Source organism: Pan troglodytes, chromosome 13, assembly GCF_028858775.2.
Source record: "Pan troglodytes isolate AG18354 chromosome 13, NHGRI_mPanTro3-v2.0_pri, whole genome shotgun sequence".
NCBI lineage: Eukaryota > Metazoa > Chordata > Mammalia > Primates > Hominidae > Pan > Pan troglodytes.
The window spans coordinates 130,151,669-130,167,723 of NC_072411.2; the positions used below are offsets into that span (position 1 = coordinate 130,151,669).

The 16,055-nt window shown below is 38.6% G+C and overlaps 1 protein-coding gene across 1 annotated transcript in view; it reads left to right on the forward strand.

The window, feature by feature from the left end:
- The window catches only part of DAW1 (dynein assembly factor with WD repeats 1), a 54,382-nt gene extending 43,466 nt beyond the window's left edge, over window positions 1–10,916 (forward strand). Inside the window, 3 exon segments of the mRNA NM_001280453.1 lie at window positions 5,359–5,435; window positions 7,970–8,132; window positions 10,505–10,916. Coding sequence (NP_001267382.1) covers window positions 5,359–5,435; window positions 7,970–8,132; window positions 10,505–10,539 — 275 coding nt within the window. The 3' untranslated portion in view covers window positions 10,540–10,916.
- Window positions 10,917–16,055: the final 5,139 nt, after the last annotated feature.

Consider the following 16,055-nt stretch of genomic DNA (forward strand, 5'->3'; position numbering starts at 1 on the left):
CCTTTATAACCATGTGTTATATCTCCCTATTTCTGAGTCATCACCTTGATAACCACATGTGACATTATACTGTGTGTTTCATCATGTTGAAAATCACGGATAATGCTTTTCTCCTTGATAACCACATATGATGCCTGATATTTATGTGGACCAGCTCCTTTGTGACATTTATTATGCCATAATATAGGTTATTTCCATGAGGAAAACCCACAGTGCTGCATTCATGCATGTCATCTCCTTGATATTCACGTATAATGCTATCCTATGTGCCATTTTAAAATTCCCATATGTGATGGTACTCTACATGCACATCATCCCACTGATAACCATGTGATACTATACATGTGTTATCCCCTTGGCACTGTGTATGGTTCTAAAATCAATCTTTGTAGAATCCTTGTACACCACATATATCCCTGTACTATGCATATGTCATGCTCTTTATGGCCACTAAGATGCTACAGTGTCTCTGTCATCTCCCTGATCATCATGTATGACATTACAACATGTCTACACCTTCTGCCAGAAGACAGTCATCCTATCTATCTATCTATCTATCTATCTATCTATCTATCTATCATCATCATCATCTATCTAATCTATTGAGAGAGAGTCATATATCTGTATCTCTCTCTCTCTCTTTCTTTACATTAGGTCTATTCATGTTCCTAAAGGCCTTTATAATGCAATAATATTTCTGTGGCATTTCTTTGATAAACACATAGGAACTCACATCACATCTGTGTCTACCTCATTTGTTTGATAACCGTGAGTGATGCTGTACTATGTCTGCACCACCTCCTTGATAAACAAATATGGTACTATACTGTGTCTTCATCATCTATGATCCTGTACTGAGGATTATCTTATATTTTGGGTCATTTCTCTGACCATAATGTATGATGCTACAATATGTCTGCATCTTAAACTTGATAACCGTGGCTGGTGCTATCATACTATATGCACCATCTCCTTGATAACCACCTATGATGCTATACTATGTATACCAAATCTCCTTTACAACCATTGATGATCTATGTTATTTGTCATAAGTAGTGATCTATGTTACTTGTCATAAGTAGTGATTACTACTTATGATTCTATGCTGAGCCATCATATTGATATCCATATTTGATGCCACTCTGTGTCATCTCTTTGGAAACCATGTATGATGCTACACTCTGTGCACCTTATATCCAAGAAGATTACATATGACGTTACACTAGATTATGTCATCTCCCTTATGCCCGCATTTGGCATTGTATTGTCTGCCTCATCTCATTGATGATCACTTATGAGGATACATGATGTCTACTTCACTGTCTGCATTAACATGTATTGTGCTAACTCTTATCAGGGTCATCACCTTGAAAACCACCTATGATGCTACATGTTTTCATCACCATCTTGAAATTTATGTTGGAATCAATATGATATCTGTCTTAGATAATGTTGTACTAATATATGTCATCCTTTTAATCACATGATATGTTTGCATCATTGATAATCATATATAATTCTAGGCTATAGGCCACCATGACAACTACATATCATGCTGTACTATGCCTGTATCATCTTTTAACATACTACATATATTGGTACATTATGACTTTTTCACCTCCTTGAGAGCCATGTATGATACTGCTGTACTGTGGCTAAACTCCCTGATGACAGTGATGCTACATAATGTCTGCATCATACCCTTGACAAAAACATATGGTGCCACACTCTGTCTGCATCATAATTTTATTAAGTATGTGTTATGGTATAGTATTACTGCAGCACACTTTGATAAATATATGATGCTCTGCTTTTATTCATGTTGTGTAGTGATGTAAACTATATCTTCATCCTTTACTTGATGATGATATATGATGCTATACTATGATTTTATTATTTCCACAATATTCTCAAATGACAATCTATTATGGGTCATCTTTTTGATGGTAATGTATGGTGTTACTCTATGTATGTGTCATCACTTATGTGTCATCAACTTAAGTACTATGTATATGCTATTCTATATTTGCCTCTTTTTCTTGATATCCATAAAGTATGCTATTTTATGGGTCAGTTTCCTAATGACCATGTTTGATGCTGGAAGATGTCTGCATTATCTCTTTGAACACCAAGTGGGATTAATACTATAACTATGTCTTTTCTGCAATGACCCTGTGTGATGCTAAACTATTTCTGTGACACCTCCTTGACAATAACCTCTGATAATCATCTCCTTGAGAATGATGTGTGATGCTGTAACATACCCTGTCTGTAGTAAATCCTATGGTACTAGACTCTGTTTTGGTCTTCTTAATAACACTGAATATATGTACTATGTTTCATCTCACTACTCCCATTTATTGTGCTAAAATATAATTGTCTCTGTCAGCCATATGTGATGCTATCTTATGTGTCATATCCTTAATAGCCATATATAATGCTACACTGTATCTACTTCCTCTTCTTGATAACCACATCAATGTTATACTATTGTCTATATCATATCCTTGAAAATTCCTTATGATATTATGCCGTAGTTCATCTCATTTAGGACAATTTATAATGCTACAATGTTTGTGCCATCACCTTGAAAGTTACATATGATTATACATTATTTCTGCATATTTTCATGATAGATATTTTATCAGTCACGTATTTCTAATAAACATCTGTGGCATTTAAATCTTTGTGATTTCCCTGACAACCATGTATGATGCAACATTATGTCTTCATTGTCTTACTGAGACCCTGTATGACTATTACCCTGAAAATAATGTACTGCTACACTATATCTAATATATAATCATCTCCTTGACAACCACTTATGGTTATATGCTATGTCTGCCTTGTTTTTAACAGCAGTACATTAATTTATACTATGTTTACATCAATTTAAAAATACTTATGCATGATATTATGAGTAATCTCACTGATGACAGTATTTGATGCTGCAAGATATCTGTGTTATCACCTTGACAACTATATATGGTGCCAAACTATATGTGCAAAATCTGCTTGAGAAGTACATATGATGCTGTTATGACTGCGTTGTCTCTTTGGTAACTATGTATGATGTTTAAACCAAGGTCATTCTCTTTGATAGTCAAGTATTATGAATGTCAATGTGCATGTCATCTACTTGAAAACCAAGTATGATGCTATACTATTTCTCTGTCATCTTCTTGATAACCTTGTAGAGTGCTATACTATTTTGCATCATCTTCTAGACAATTACACATGATAACCATGGATATATGTCATATCCATGATGGCCATGTATACTATATTATTTGGGTATCATCTTCTGTAGTCCACATATGACCCGCGAAGTCTCCATTATTTTCTTGATGATCATATATGATGCTACACTATATCTTTTTCATCTACCTGAACTTGACAGTGATCACACATCAGGCTATACTATGTCTGCATTATCTCCTTTAAATCCTCATATGATGTACAGCATGTCTATGTTAACATTCTGACTCCTGTGTAGATACTACTATACATCTGGATCATCTTATTGATGATCATGTATGATGCTACACTGTGTATGTGTCAGCTCCATAATTCTGACCTATGTCTGTATAATCTCCTTGTCAGCAATGTATGACACTACACTGCATCTGCATCATCTCCTTGATAGCCACATTTGACCCTACACTATGTTTATGTTATCTCTCTGACAACATGTGACACTAAGCTATGTCTGTGTCGTCTCCCTCATGACCATGCATGACAGTATCTATCTATCTATCTATCTATCTATCTATCTATCATCTATCTATCCATCTATCGATCGATCTATCTATCTATCTACTTTTTCTTCTTTATTGGAATTATTCTGAAGGCTGATTTTTTTGTTTCTTTTTTTTTTTTTTTTTGAGATGGAGTCTCGCTCTTTCACCCAGGTGGGACTGCAGTGGCACTATCTCGGCTCACTGCAAGCTCCGCCTCCTGGGTTCACGCCATTCTCCTGCCTCAGCCTCCCGAGTAGCTGGGGCTACAGGTGCTCACCACCGCGCCCGGCTAATTTGTTGTATTTTTAGTAGAGACGGGGTTTCACCGTGTTAGCCAGGATGGTCTCGATCTCCTGACCTCGTGATCCGCCCGCCTCGGCCTCCCAAAGTGCTGGGATTACAGGCATGAGCCACTGCGCCCAGCTGATTTTTTTGTTTCTTTAGTTGTATCCCTATCTGTAAAAAAAATTACAGTGTTGCAGGCCATATTATTTCTGAGTTTTCTGAAGTTTAGACATATAGTTTTATAAAACTTAGAGTGTAGATCTGTGCAGGACATTCTCTTTCATGTTATTGACTCTGAAACCAAATTGGTCACTTCCCTTTAAGGCTTTTGAAATGTCCAACCGAATTTCAAGTTATATATTTTTTAATCACATTAATTCTAAAATGGCAGGTTTTGTCATTTTTTGTACCTCCTCATGAAGTTGACATTGTCAGAAAGGCAAGTAAAAAATTTATTATGAAATTTTACTTTTCTCTGGGTGCAAATCAAGTACCTACAATTTTGTATCCTTGCTATATTTTACTACTATGTAATGCTATAATCAGAGATTTAAAAAAGCAGTCTTCATCTGGCAAGGCAAATTGTAACTTTTCTTCTAACAAAAATTTTACTACTCATGTTTTTCACTTTCAATACTTATTTATTTAACGTATTCATCCTTTACTTATGAGGAAATGTCCATAGTACTTATTCCATCTATTTCTCCATCCATCCATCCATCCATCCATCCATCCATCATCCATCCATCCATCCATCCATCCATCCATCCATCCATACTACAGCTATTTATTGAATGGCTAATATATGCTTGGCGCTTTTGGCGCTGGAGGCAGAGCAGGAAAAAAGCATTCTATTAGCTTTTTCTGTAGAAAAGGGTTTTTGAAGCCTGTTTTTTGCCTGTTGAGTGGTGGCTGATGCTCCTTCTTTGGATGTTCCTTGTGTACCTTGCAGAAACTCAGACTCACACCTAGTGTATCATGCTGGTCTTGCTGCTTATTTCATCACCTGCCTCTTGAAACTTGCTCAAATTCCTCTTTTTCTCTTAAAGTTTTTTCTTTCTGGATTCCTGTTTCTTGGTCTCTTTTCTACCTTGGAATACATTATTTCTTCTAATAAGCTCAGGGCTAAAGAGGAGCTCCCTCTCACCCTCTCCTGCAGTGGGACCAGCAGGCATTTAGAGTATTAAGTATCTGGCTGTCACCACAGTCAAGAAGATGAACTTAGCACAGAGCTCGTGTGTCAGGGGGATATATATTTATACAATGCAAAGTCTTTTATCCAAAGTTCTGTATTTAAGATGAATTTATATATATCCCCACCCCTCTCAAAAAGGAACAGCAAGAATTTTCAGTGCTGCCACAAGAAAATGCATTGCCAAACTGGAAGGTCATGAAGGTGAAATTTCAAAGGTGAGTCGCTTTCTCATTTGGAGGAGTTTATTTACTTTCAAAAAGTAAAGAGCAGGGCCCGGGTGCAGTGCCTCACACCTATAATCCCAGCACTTTGAGAGGAAAAGGTGAGAAGATTGCTTGAGGCCAGGAGTTCAAGACCAGCCTGGGCAACATAGGGATACCTCATCTCTACAAAAAACAAAAAAAGTCAGCTGCGCATGGTGTTACCCACCTGTAGTCCCATCTACTCTGGAGGCTGAGGAAGGAGGATTGCTTGAGCCCAGGAGGTCAAGGCTGCAGTGAGATGTGATTGCACCACTGCATTCCAGCCTGGGTGACAGAGCAAGACCCTATCTAAAAAAAAAAAACAAAAAACAAAACAAAACAAAAAAAAACCAAACATGCTCAGTATAAATAGGTCTATTGGAATCGAAGTACTAAGATTAAGATTTGTTCTATTGTCTCATGTTTTTTTCTAGAAATCACTTACCTAAAGACTTTATTTTTAACTGTGCCCTCAAACTTAGCATAATAAATGATGTCTAAAACCTCTTAAAAAGTATGGAACAACATTCGCCTCCACTGTCAGCAAAAGATTTAGTTAGCTGAAGATACTTAATACAGCAATTTAAGGAGCGTGTAAACTGCTTTTCCTGGTTCCGGTAAACACATAAGTTTATGTTGTGCGAAAAATATGCTGTGCAGCAAGTATCAAGTGTTCTGTAAGTTAGATGCAATTGAGGAAGTAGTTCCTGGAAATATGTAAAATTATAATTAAATTATAAAATTATCCATTTTGAAACTACAAAGCTGTGTTTTAGGATTTTGTATAAACTTCCCCCAAAGGATCATTCACGGAGCAGGCCCACCCAGTCAGTGATCTGAAGTTTAGATGTGTCATCAGAACCTCGTAGAGTAGGCTAGGACTTGGTGGCTCTCACCTCCCAGCTCAGCCCAATCCCTTGGTTCCCTGTCTGAGATCAGATTTGTTCCTGCTTTGCAAAATATCAGCTTGATGATTTTAGGTTTCTAAAGGCCCCTTCTAGGCCCTGGAACTCTGCCCCAGGCTGTACTCTCGGCCTTTCTGCCTCTGCACCTACAGCTGGTGATCATTGCCCTCTGGCTGGTCAGTGGTGGTCTCCAGGGCATGCAGACTATGGCCTCTTCATAAGCTGGGAGGCTTATGGATGGCAGGAGGGGATGGAAAAGTGGGGTGTGGGAGGCAGGATGAGGAGGAAGCCTGGCCCATGTTTCTGAGTGTCTGGCTAGATAGCTATTGAGACATCTGTGTGTCTCCTCCACAAGTAAACATCTATTTTCATGAATGAGTGAATACAAATAATTCTCTAGTGCTATTTTATTACATTTTATGCTTTTTAAATGAACATATTACTTGTTGAATTGGCATCTGGTAAGGGCATTTCTATGGGGTGCAAAGCTAAAGTATTCACTCATTCAACAAACACTTTTAGAGAGTGTCCACTGTGCTGGGCATTGCACAGCCACTGGTAACAGAGTGATAAAAACAGATACGGCCCTGCCCTCCTCAAACCTTCAGTCATTGAGGAGATGGCCCGAATCGCTGTCTTCTGGTGATTAGAGGGGGATGTAAGTGTGACACCCAAAGGGATGCAGGACTAACACGTTCCTTTGATGGTCACGCAGATGCCAATTGGCAACACCTGGCACATGGGAGGCACAGAAGCGTATTTATGGAAAATGCTATACTTGGGGTGGCAGTAGATGAGAACATCCTTTCTTGTAGGTTCTACATTCACTTATTCTATGGCACAGATTAGAGAAGGATCTGTGTGCTTTTTTAAAAATTGTTATTTATTTATTTTTATTTTTTATTATTTTTTTTGAGATGGAGTCTTGCTCTGTTACCCAGGCTGGAGAGCAGTGGCATGATCTCAGCTCACTGCAACCTCCACCTCCCAGGTTCAAGCGATTCTCCTGCCTCAGCCTCCCCAGTAGCTGGAATTACAGGTGTGTGCCACCATCCATGCCGAGCTAAATTTGTATTTTTAGTAGAGATGGGGTTTCGCCATGTTGGCCAGGCGGTCTTGAACTCCTGACCTCAGGTGATCCACCTGCCTTGGCCTCCCAAAGTGCTGGGATTACGGGCCTGAGCCACCGCCCCTGGCCCGGATCTGTGTGCTTTTGACCACAAAGATGACACCAGGGTTTGGCTACGAAGGATCCTGACTCGTGTGTTCATCCACACCAGGGCCCTGTGTCTTTGCACAGAGAAAGGCATCGTGCATCTTTGGAAAGAAGCTGGGTGGGGAATACTCAAATTATAAGGATGCTTTGGTCTTTATTCTTAGAAACGTGAGGAGTAGGCAATTAAATTTTCTCTCTGTATTTTAGTTTCCATGTACTAGTCCCTGCAATATTTTTTTCCATCATGAAGAAATTGTTCTATGCAAGAATAAATACCAGACTAGGAAGGTGACATGTGCTGTAATGTCCTTTTTTTTTTTTGCTGATAAGAAATGTTTTGGGAACCATTACACAAAGCTGTGATCATTTTTCTTTCTCTTTTGCAGATTTCTTTCAACCCTCAAGGGAACCGTCTTCTAACTGGCAGCTCTGACAAAACGGCTAGAATCTGGGATGCTCAGACTGGCCAGTGCCTCCAGGTTCTTGAGGGGCACACTGATGAAATCTTTTCATGTGCTTTCAACTATAAAGGCAACATAGTCATTACAGGTATGGAAGACATCAACACCATAGACTCATTTTTTCTTGATTGGCTGTTAGAGTTCCCAAGCTGAATACTAACAGGAGTTCATCCCCATTCCCTACCTCTTTTCTGGAGTCACTAGCTCATCTTGGCCTGCCCTCATATTTTCATTATTTAATTTTAGTTTTATGAGGACCCACAGGAGTGAGCGCTGCCATTGACTGTAGTAAGGCTTTGTGAACTTTGAATTTTATTTGCTCTAGATAAGGTAACAATTTGATAGCCTGCCTTACATGTTACTAACTTTCCCCAGGTGTTTTCTATCAATTGAATGGTTGATATTTAGTCAGCCAGGCGCATTGGCTCATGCCAACAATCTCAGTGCTTTGAGAGGCTGAGGCAGAAAAAATGCTTGAGGCCAGCCTGGGCAACATAGTGAGACCCCGTCTCTACAAAAAATAGAGCATTAGCTGGGCATAATGGCATGCACCTGTAGTCCCAGCTACTCAGGAGGCTGAGGCTGGAGGAGCACTTGAGCCAAGGAGTTGGAGGCTTCAGTGAGCTATGATCAGGCCACTGCACTCCAGTCTGGGTGACAGAGTAAGACCCTGTCTCAAGAAAAAAGTTCAGTTTATGTCAGTAAGTATTAGTAACCAAAACAAGTCAGGATCAAAATTCTCCCCAGTTGGCTTTACAGCCCATTAGAGATTTATTCTTTGAGCAGAGTTGTTTTCTCCCCTGCTAAAGCACTAATGTCTGGGTGGAAAGGAACATGTATTAACCATTTTTCAACCGTTAACAGTTTATGGTGAATTAATAATATTAGCAACATTTCATAAGAAAAGGGTAGTTTAGATTGTGGAAAGGGGATAAAAATGACAAGATGATGGTATCATGTTAGTGGAGTGCCTCGAGGGGAGGCCTTGGCAGGGAATGGGTGCCACAGTAGTGTGGAGTAGGGCACCCTAAGTGAGCACAGAAGACCAGATCTGCCTAAGTACCAGTGATTCTCATCATGTTGAGCAAATTTAAAAATTACTAGTCTAATAAGTTAAATGCCACAGGCCCAAGGCTGGCTTTACATATTGGCCAGTTAGGTGGTTTCCTTGTCAGATAACTTCGGGGGTGCTGAGAATTATCTCCCCTTACCACCTAAAATGCCTCCCCAGTCTACTTAATGATGGACAGTTTCCAAAATCACAGGGCTTACGATCTTCAAAATCTTTGGGCTTATGATTTTCAAGTGTTAACTAAGATGTAGGTACTTTGAAAGCACTGGGAAAACAAGCCATAGATTTTTGTTGTGAACACAATATCAAATCCTTCTCCTTGATGAGAAAAGAGGTGAGGGGCTATGATGGAGGGCACAGGGCGCTCCTGCAAGGAGTGAGAAAGAAGGAAGACCAGCCTTTCCTAGTCCACATGGCCTCATGTGAGGCTGGCTCTGCAGTACTTCTTCCCTCAACCGGTTTTCACAGAAGACCCTGGAGAGTTTAGCAAAAGAATTTTTGTTGTTGTGTCTTGCTTTGGTGCCAGCACATACTTTCCTGAGCTCTTCGAAGATACCACTGATTAATTTAGTGTATCCCAAAGCACCAAAGTGCTTAACATTGGCTCACTAGACAACAGAGCTTATTAGATTGGGGTGACACTTTTCTCTTGCCATCGATAGAGCAATCACTTTATTTGAAAGAATCTATTCTATTTTCTGAGTGGACCCTGGTGTGATAAACTGCAGGCATTTTGTAGTGGGCTGCCTGAGGCTGGGTTTAGAATCACAAAGTAAATGGCAGAAAAATAGCTGGCATGACCGTTACATTTGTTAAAACATGAAGTGTCATTTTGTGGGATATGGTTTTTATAGGCTTTCCTAATTCCTAAGGCACTCACACTTCTTATACTGATGTTATGTGCCTGGTCCCTGAAGGTGAGAAAACCAGTAGTGCCCACTGATGATGAGAAAAACCCCCTAAAATTTTGAAATGTTCCAAAGTGGTATGTCCTGCCTCTTCCTAAGCTTATCACCCAAACCTGGAGATATTCAAAGTTGCTGTATTTCCACTGGGTGGTGATGTTTGAGGGGACGGCAGAGGGGATGGCTGAGGTGGCTGCATTCTCAAGTTCTCTCCCATTCTAAGAAGCCATGAATCTTGCTAGTGTAAGTAAGCAGGATGCGTACCTGCTTAATTTACAACTAGCTGGTATCGTGGAAAAAAAAAAAAATCACTACTTCAAAAATGCCTGAGCTGCTCAGAGACTCTGCAGCTAGGCGCGGAGAACCTAGCCCATTTAGCAAGTTGTTAATTACCAATGGCCCAGAAAATGTCAACTTGTAGAAAGAGAGAATGAGGTGAATGAAATGAAGAAAAAAATAACTGCATGAAATCTGTTTTATTAGGCAGCAAGGATAATACCTGTAGGATATGGCGTTGACTGAAGGAAGCTGGTCAGTGAGCAACCTTGCTAGCAACGGTAATCAAGAACTGGAACTTCACAGACAGCAGCTCTCTTAATATTTCTTATACTTTCTCTTTTTCTGCAAGTCAACTATTTCTACAACTGTCCTTCATTTCACGGATATGACCATTAAACATGACAAAGTTATGCCACTCCAATATTATTATTTGATGGCAATGGCAGGACACAGCAAAATGTTTGGCTAATGCCACCAGTTATTTCAGTTGTGTTTGTTTTTTAAAAGCATTATGATACTGGAAAAGGAGACCAGAACAACTTGTCTCCTGGATTTTACTTTGAAGCCTATTGTTATAATTTCTGTTGAATAAAGTGTTTGGAGGAAATTCCTTGTACATGTGTATTTATGATGTATGTTTTTAGGGTGAAGTAAGGGAAATAATGCGGATCTCATTTAATGGCAAATATCTTCTGTATTGATACATTGAGAAAAATGTTGGCAGGTTTATTTCTAAGGAAAAGTTAAACAGAATATTCAGACTATTGCATTTAAAAATCTGGGTGGGGCCGGGTGCCGTGGCTCACACCTGTAATCCCAGTGCCTTGGGAGACCGAGGCAGGTGGATCACTTGAGGTCAGGAGTTTGAGACCAGCCTGGCCAATAGGGTGAAACCCCATCTCTACCAAAAATACAGAAAAAAAAAATCAGGCGGGCGTGGTGGTGGGGGCCTGCAGTCCCAGCTACTCAGGAGGCTGGGGCAGGAGAATCGCATGAACCCAGGAGGTGGAGGTTGCAGTAAGCCAAGATCACGCCACTACACTCCAGGCTGGGTGACAGAGGGAGACTCCATCTCACACATACACTAAAACATAAATAAATAAATAAATAAATAAATAAATAAATAAATAAATAAAATCTGGGTGGAAAACGATTGAAGTATGAGAGAAAATGATCAAATACCAACCTGAATACTGCTGAAATATTTTTAAATGTTTTTTAAAGCTTGGTTTGTGTAAAAGTACCCAAATGCATATTAAAATTAATGTTAAAAGAAAAGTACAAGCACTAATAAGGCCTGAATCTGAAGCAAGAGAATGCCTGAAAATCTTATGAAATCATTTTTTAAAAAGAGCTTCATTGATATGTAATCAATATATAAAATATTGCATATATTTAATGTATACATTTTCATGAGTTTGGACATAGATGATGCCATCATCAAAATCAAGGTACTAAATATACTCATCATCTTCAACCAGTTCCTTGTGTTGTTTTGTGGTTTTTGTTGTTTCCTGGTACAAGCTCTTTACATGAGCTCTATCCTTTGAGCATATTTCAAGGTGTATAATACTTTATTGTCAGCTATAGGTACTGTGGTGTACAGCAGATCCCCAGAACGTGTTCTAGAACTCATTTTCTTAATAATGCAAATAATACCAATATGGCTAAGTGCTTACCATGTGCCAGTAATGCCCAACCACTTTACGTAGAACATCTCATTTAATCTTTCTAACAACTGTTACAAAGTAGATACAAGCCCTGATTTAAAAATGAGGAAAGTGAGTCCCTGAGAAGTTAAGTAATTTGCCAAGGGCATCTGGATATTAGGTGGTGATGTTGGTTTTAGAAACCAGGGATGCTGGCTCCATTACACTGTGTTCTTAAGTAGAAAAGATTTAATATGGGAGAGGAGAATCAGATGTATAGGTAGGATGAATTGAAGTGAGAATTACTTCTTGGGTTGTCTATAGATGTTAACCCTCAAGAAGAAAAAAATAAAACAAACACAGGCCGGGTGTGCTGGCTCACACCTGTAATCCCAGCACTTTGCAAGGCCGAAGTCAGAAGATTCCTTGAGCCCAGGAGTTCAAGACCAGCCTGGGAAGCATAGTGAGACCCCATCTCTACAAAAAATTTAAACATTAGCCAGGTTTGATTGTGCAGGCCTGTAGTCCCAGCTACTTGGGAGGCTGAGGTAGGAGGATTGCTTGAGCCTGGGAGGTTGAGGCTACAGTGAGTTGTGATTACGCCACTGCACTCTGGCCTGGGCAACAGAGTGACACCCTGCCTCAAAAAAAATTAATAAAGGAAAAAAAAATTAAGTAAAAAAACACAAAAGAAAATAAACCAAACCTTTGTTGGGACTGTTGGGAAGAGGAGGTTCCAATATGATGAAGCCAAGAACTTAGATTGGAGAAAACTTTGCCAAAATTTGGCTGCTTCTTTTTTTTCTAAAAGCAAACCTCTTAAGCTTTATTAGATTTTCAGCTTTATTGAGGTATAACTGACACATAAAAATTGTATTATTCAAGGTATACCATGTGATATTTTGATATCACAAAATGAAATAATTACCACAGTCAAACTGCTAATTAACAAATCCATCACCTCACACAGTTACCTTTTCCCCCCTGTGGAGAGAATACTTAAGATCTATTCTAGCAAATTTCAAATATGCTTTATTTTTAACTATAGTCATCAAGCTGTACATTAGATCTCTGAAACTAATTCATCTTGAAACTGCAGGTTTGTACCCTTTGACAAACCTCTCCCCATTTTCCCCACTCCTTGACCCCTGGTAACCACTCTTCTAGTCCGTTTCTACTGAGTTTTACTTTTAAAAATTCCATATGTGAGATAATACGGTATTTGTCTTTCTTTGTTGGGCTTATTTCACTTTGTCCTCTAGGTCATCCATGTTTTTGCAAATGAAAGAATTTTCTTCTTTGTCCAGGCTAAATGATATTACATATATCTTTATACAGGCATACCTCGTTTAATTGCAATTCACTTTATTGCACTTCTCAGATATTACATGTTTTAAACAAATTTAAGGTTTGTGATAACCCTGCCTGGGGCAAGTCTGTCAGTGCCATTTTTTCCGATAGCCTGTGCTCACTTTGTGTCCCTGTGTCACTTTTTGGTAATTCTCACAATGTTTCAAACTGTTGTATCTGTTATGGTGATCTATGATCAGTATTCTTTGATGTTACTATTATAATTGCTTTGGGGCACCATGAATCATGCCCATATAAAACAGCAAACTTAATAAATGTTATGTGTGTTCTGACTCCCCCACCAACCAGCCATTTCCCATCTCTTTCCCTTTCCTTGGGCCTCTCTGTTTCCTGAGATGCAACAATATTGAAATTAGGCCAATTAATAACCTTACAATGGCATCTAAGTGTTCACGTGAAAAGAAGAGTCACGTGTTTCTCACTTTAAATCAAAAGCTATAAATGACGAAACTTAATGAGGAAGTCATAGTGAAAGCCGAAATAGGCTGAAAGCTAGGCCTCTTATGCCAAATAGCCAACTTGTGAATGAAAGGGAAAAGTTCTTGAAGGAAATTAAAAGTACTGCTCCAATGAACACACGAATGATAACAAAGCAAAACAGCCTTATTGCTGATATGGAGAAAGTTTTAGTGGTCTGGACAAAAGAGCAAACAAGCCACAATATTTCCTTTAGCCAAAGCCTAATCTAGAGCAAGGTACTAACCATCTTCAATTTTATGAGTGTTGAGAGAGGTGAGGAAGGTACAGAAGCAAAGTTTCAAGCTAGCAGAGGTTGGTACATTAAGTTTAAGGAAAGAAACTGCTTCCATACTTAAAAGTGCAAGGTGAGCAGCAAATGCTGCAGAAAGTTATCCAGAAGGTCTAGCTAAAATCATTAAGGAAGGTGGCTACATTAAATAAAAGAGTTTCAATGTAAATGAATATCCTTTCATTAGAACAAAATGCCATTTAGGACTTTCATAGCTAGAGAGGTCAGTGCCTCACTTCAAAGCTTCAAAGGATAGCTGACTCTATTGCTAGGGGATAAGATAGTTGGAGACTTTAGTTGAGGCCAATGCTCATTTACCATTCCTGAAATCCTAGGTCCCTTAAGAATTAGGTGAAATCAACTCTGTCTGTGCTCTGTAAATGGAATAACAAAGCCTGGATGACAGCACTTCTGTTTATAGCATAGTTCACTGAATATTTTAAGTCTACTGTTGAGACCTACTGCTCAGCAATAAAAAAGATTTTTTTTTCAAAAGTATTACTTCTCATTGGAAATTCACCTGGTCATCCAAGAGCCCTGATGGAGATGAGCAAGGGGATTAGTTTTGTTTTCATGCTTGCTAACACAACATTCATTCTGTAGCCTATAGATCAAGGAGTAATTTTGACCCTCAAGTCTAGTTATTTAAGAAGTACATTTTGTAAGGCTATACCTGCCATAAATTGTGATTACTCTGATGGATCTTGGCAGGGTAGATTGAAAACTTTCTAAAAGGGTTTTACCATTCTAGTTGCCATTAAGAACATTCATGATTCAACTTGAATGATGAGTCATTTTGGGGAGGTCAAAACATCAACATTAACAAGGGTTTGGAATAAGTTGATTTCAATACTCATGGATGACTGAGGGGTTCAAGATATGTGGTTCAAAATAGCAAAAGAACTAGAACTAGAATTAGAAGGTGTGACTGAAATGCTACAATGCCACAATAAAACTTGAATGGACGAGGAGTTGCTTCTTATGGATATACAGAGTGGTTTCTTGAGATGGAATCTACTCCTGGTGAAGATGCTGTGAACATTGTTGAAATGGCAACAAAGGATTTAGAATATTATATAAACTAGAAGGATTTGTTTATATAAAGCAGCAGAAGGGTTTGAGAGAATTGACTTCAATTTTAGAAGAAGTTTACTGTGGGTAAGATGCTATCAAACAGCATCACATGCAACAGAGAAATCTTTCATGAAAGGAAGAGTCAATTGATGCAGCAACCTTTATTGCAGTCTTATTTTAAGAAACTGCCACAGGCATTTGAACTGAACCTGCAATATCTCCAAGGTCTGCCTGCAACTATGTTATACATCTGCACACCTGTGTTCATTGCAGCATTATTCACAATTGTCGGGATATGGAAACAACCTCCTGAGTGTTCATTGATGAACATATGAATAAATAAAATGTGATATATATGATAAAGATATATACGTATATGTGTATTAGATTTTCTTACATTACATTGTCAGATAAAGAGACATATATACATATATATTACATTTCTTTATTGATATAGACATATATGTATCACTATATCCGTATGGATATATAGATATCACATATTCTTTATCCATCATCCATCCATGCACGCTTAGGTGGTTTCCATGTCTTGGTTATTGTGAATAATGCTGCGGTGAACATGGGAGTTCACACACCTCTTTGAGATACTGATTTTATTTCCCTTGGATATATATATCTAGAGGCGGGATTGCTGGATCATATGGTAGTTCTATTTTCAATTCTTTGAGGTTCTTTCATACTATTTTCCATAATGGCTGTACCATAACTCCTTATCTTACATATGGTTTGCAAATATTTTCTCCCATTCTATGGTTGCCTTTTTTTCTGTTGATTATTTTGTTATTTGTGGAGAATATTTTTAGTTTGATGTAATCTTATTTGCTTTTTTTTGCTTTTACTGCCCGTGCTTTTGCTGTCATGACCAAAAAAAAAAAAAAAAAATCTTTGCCAC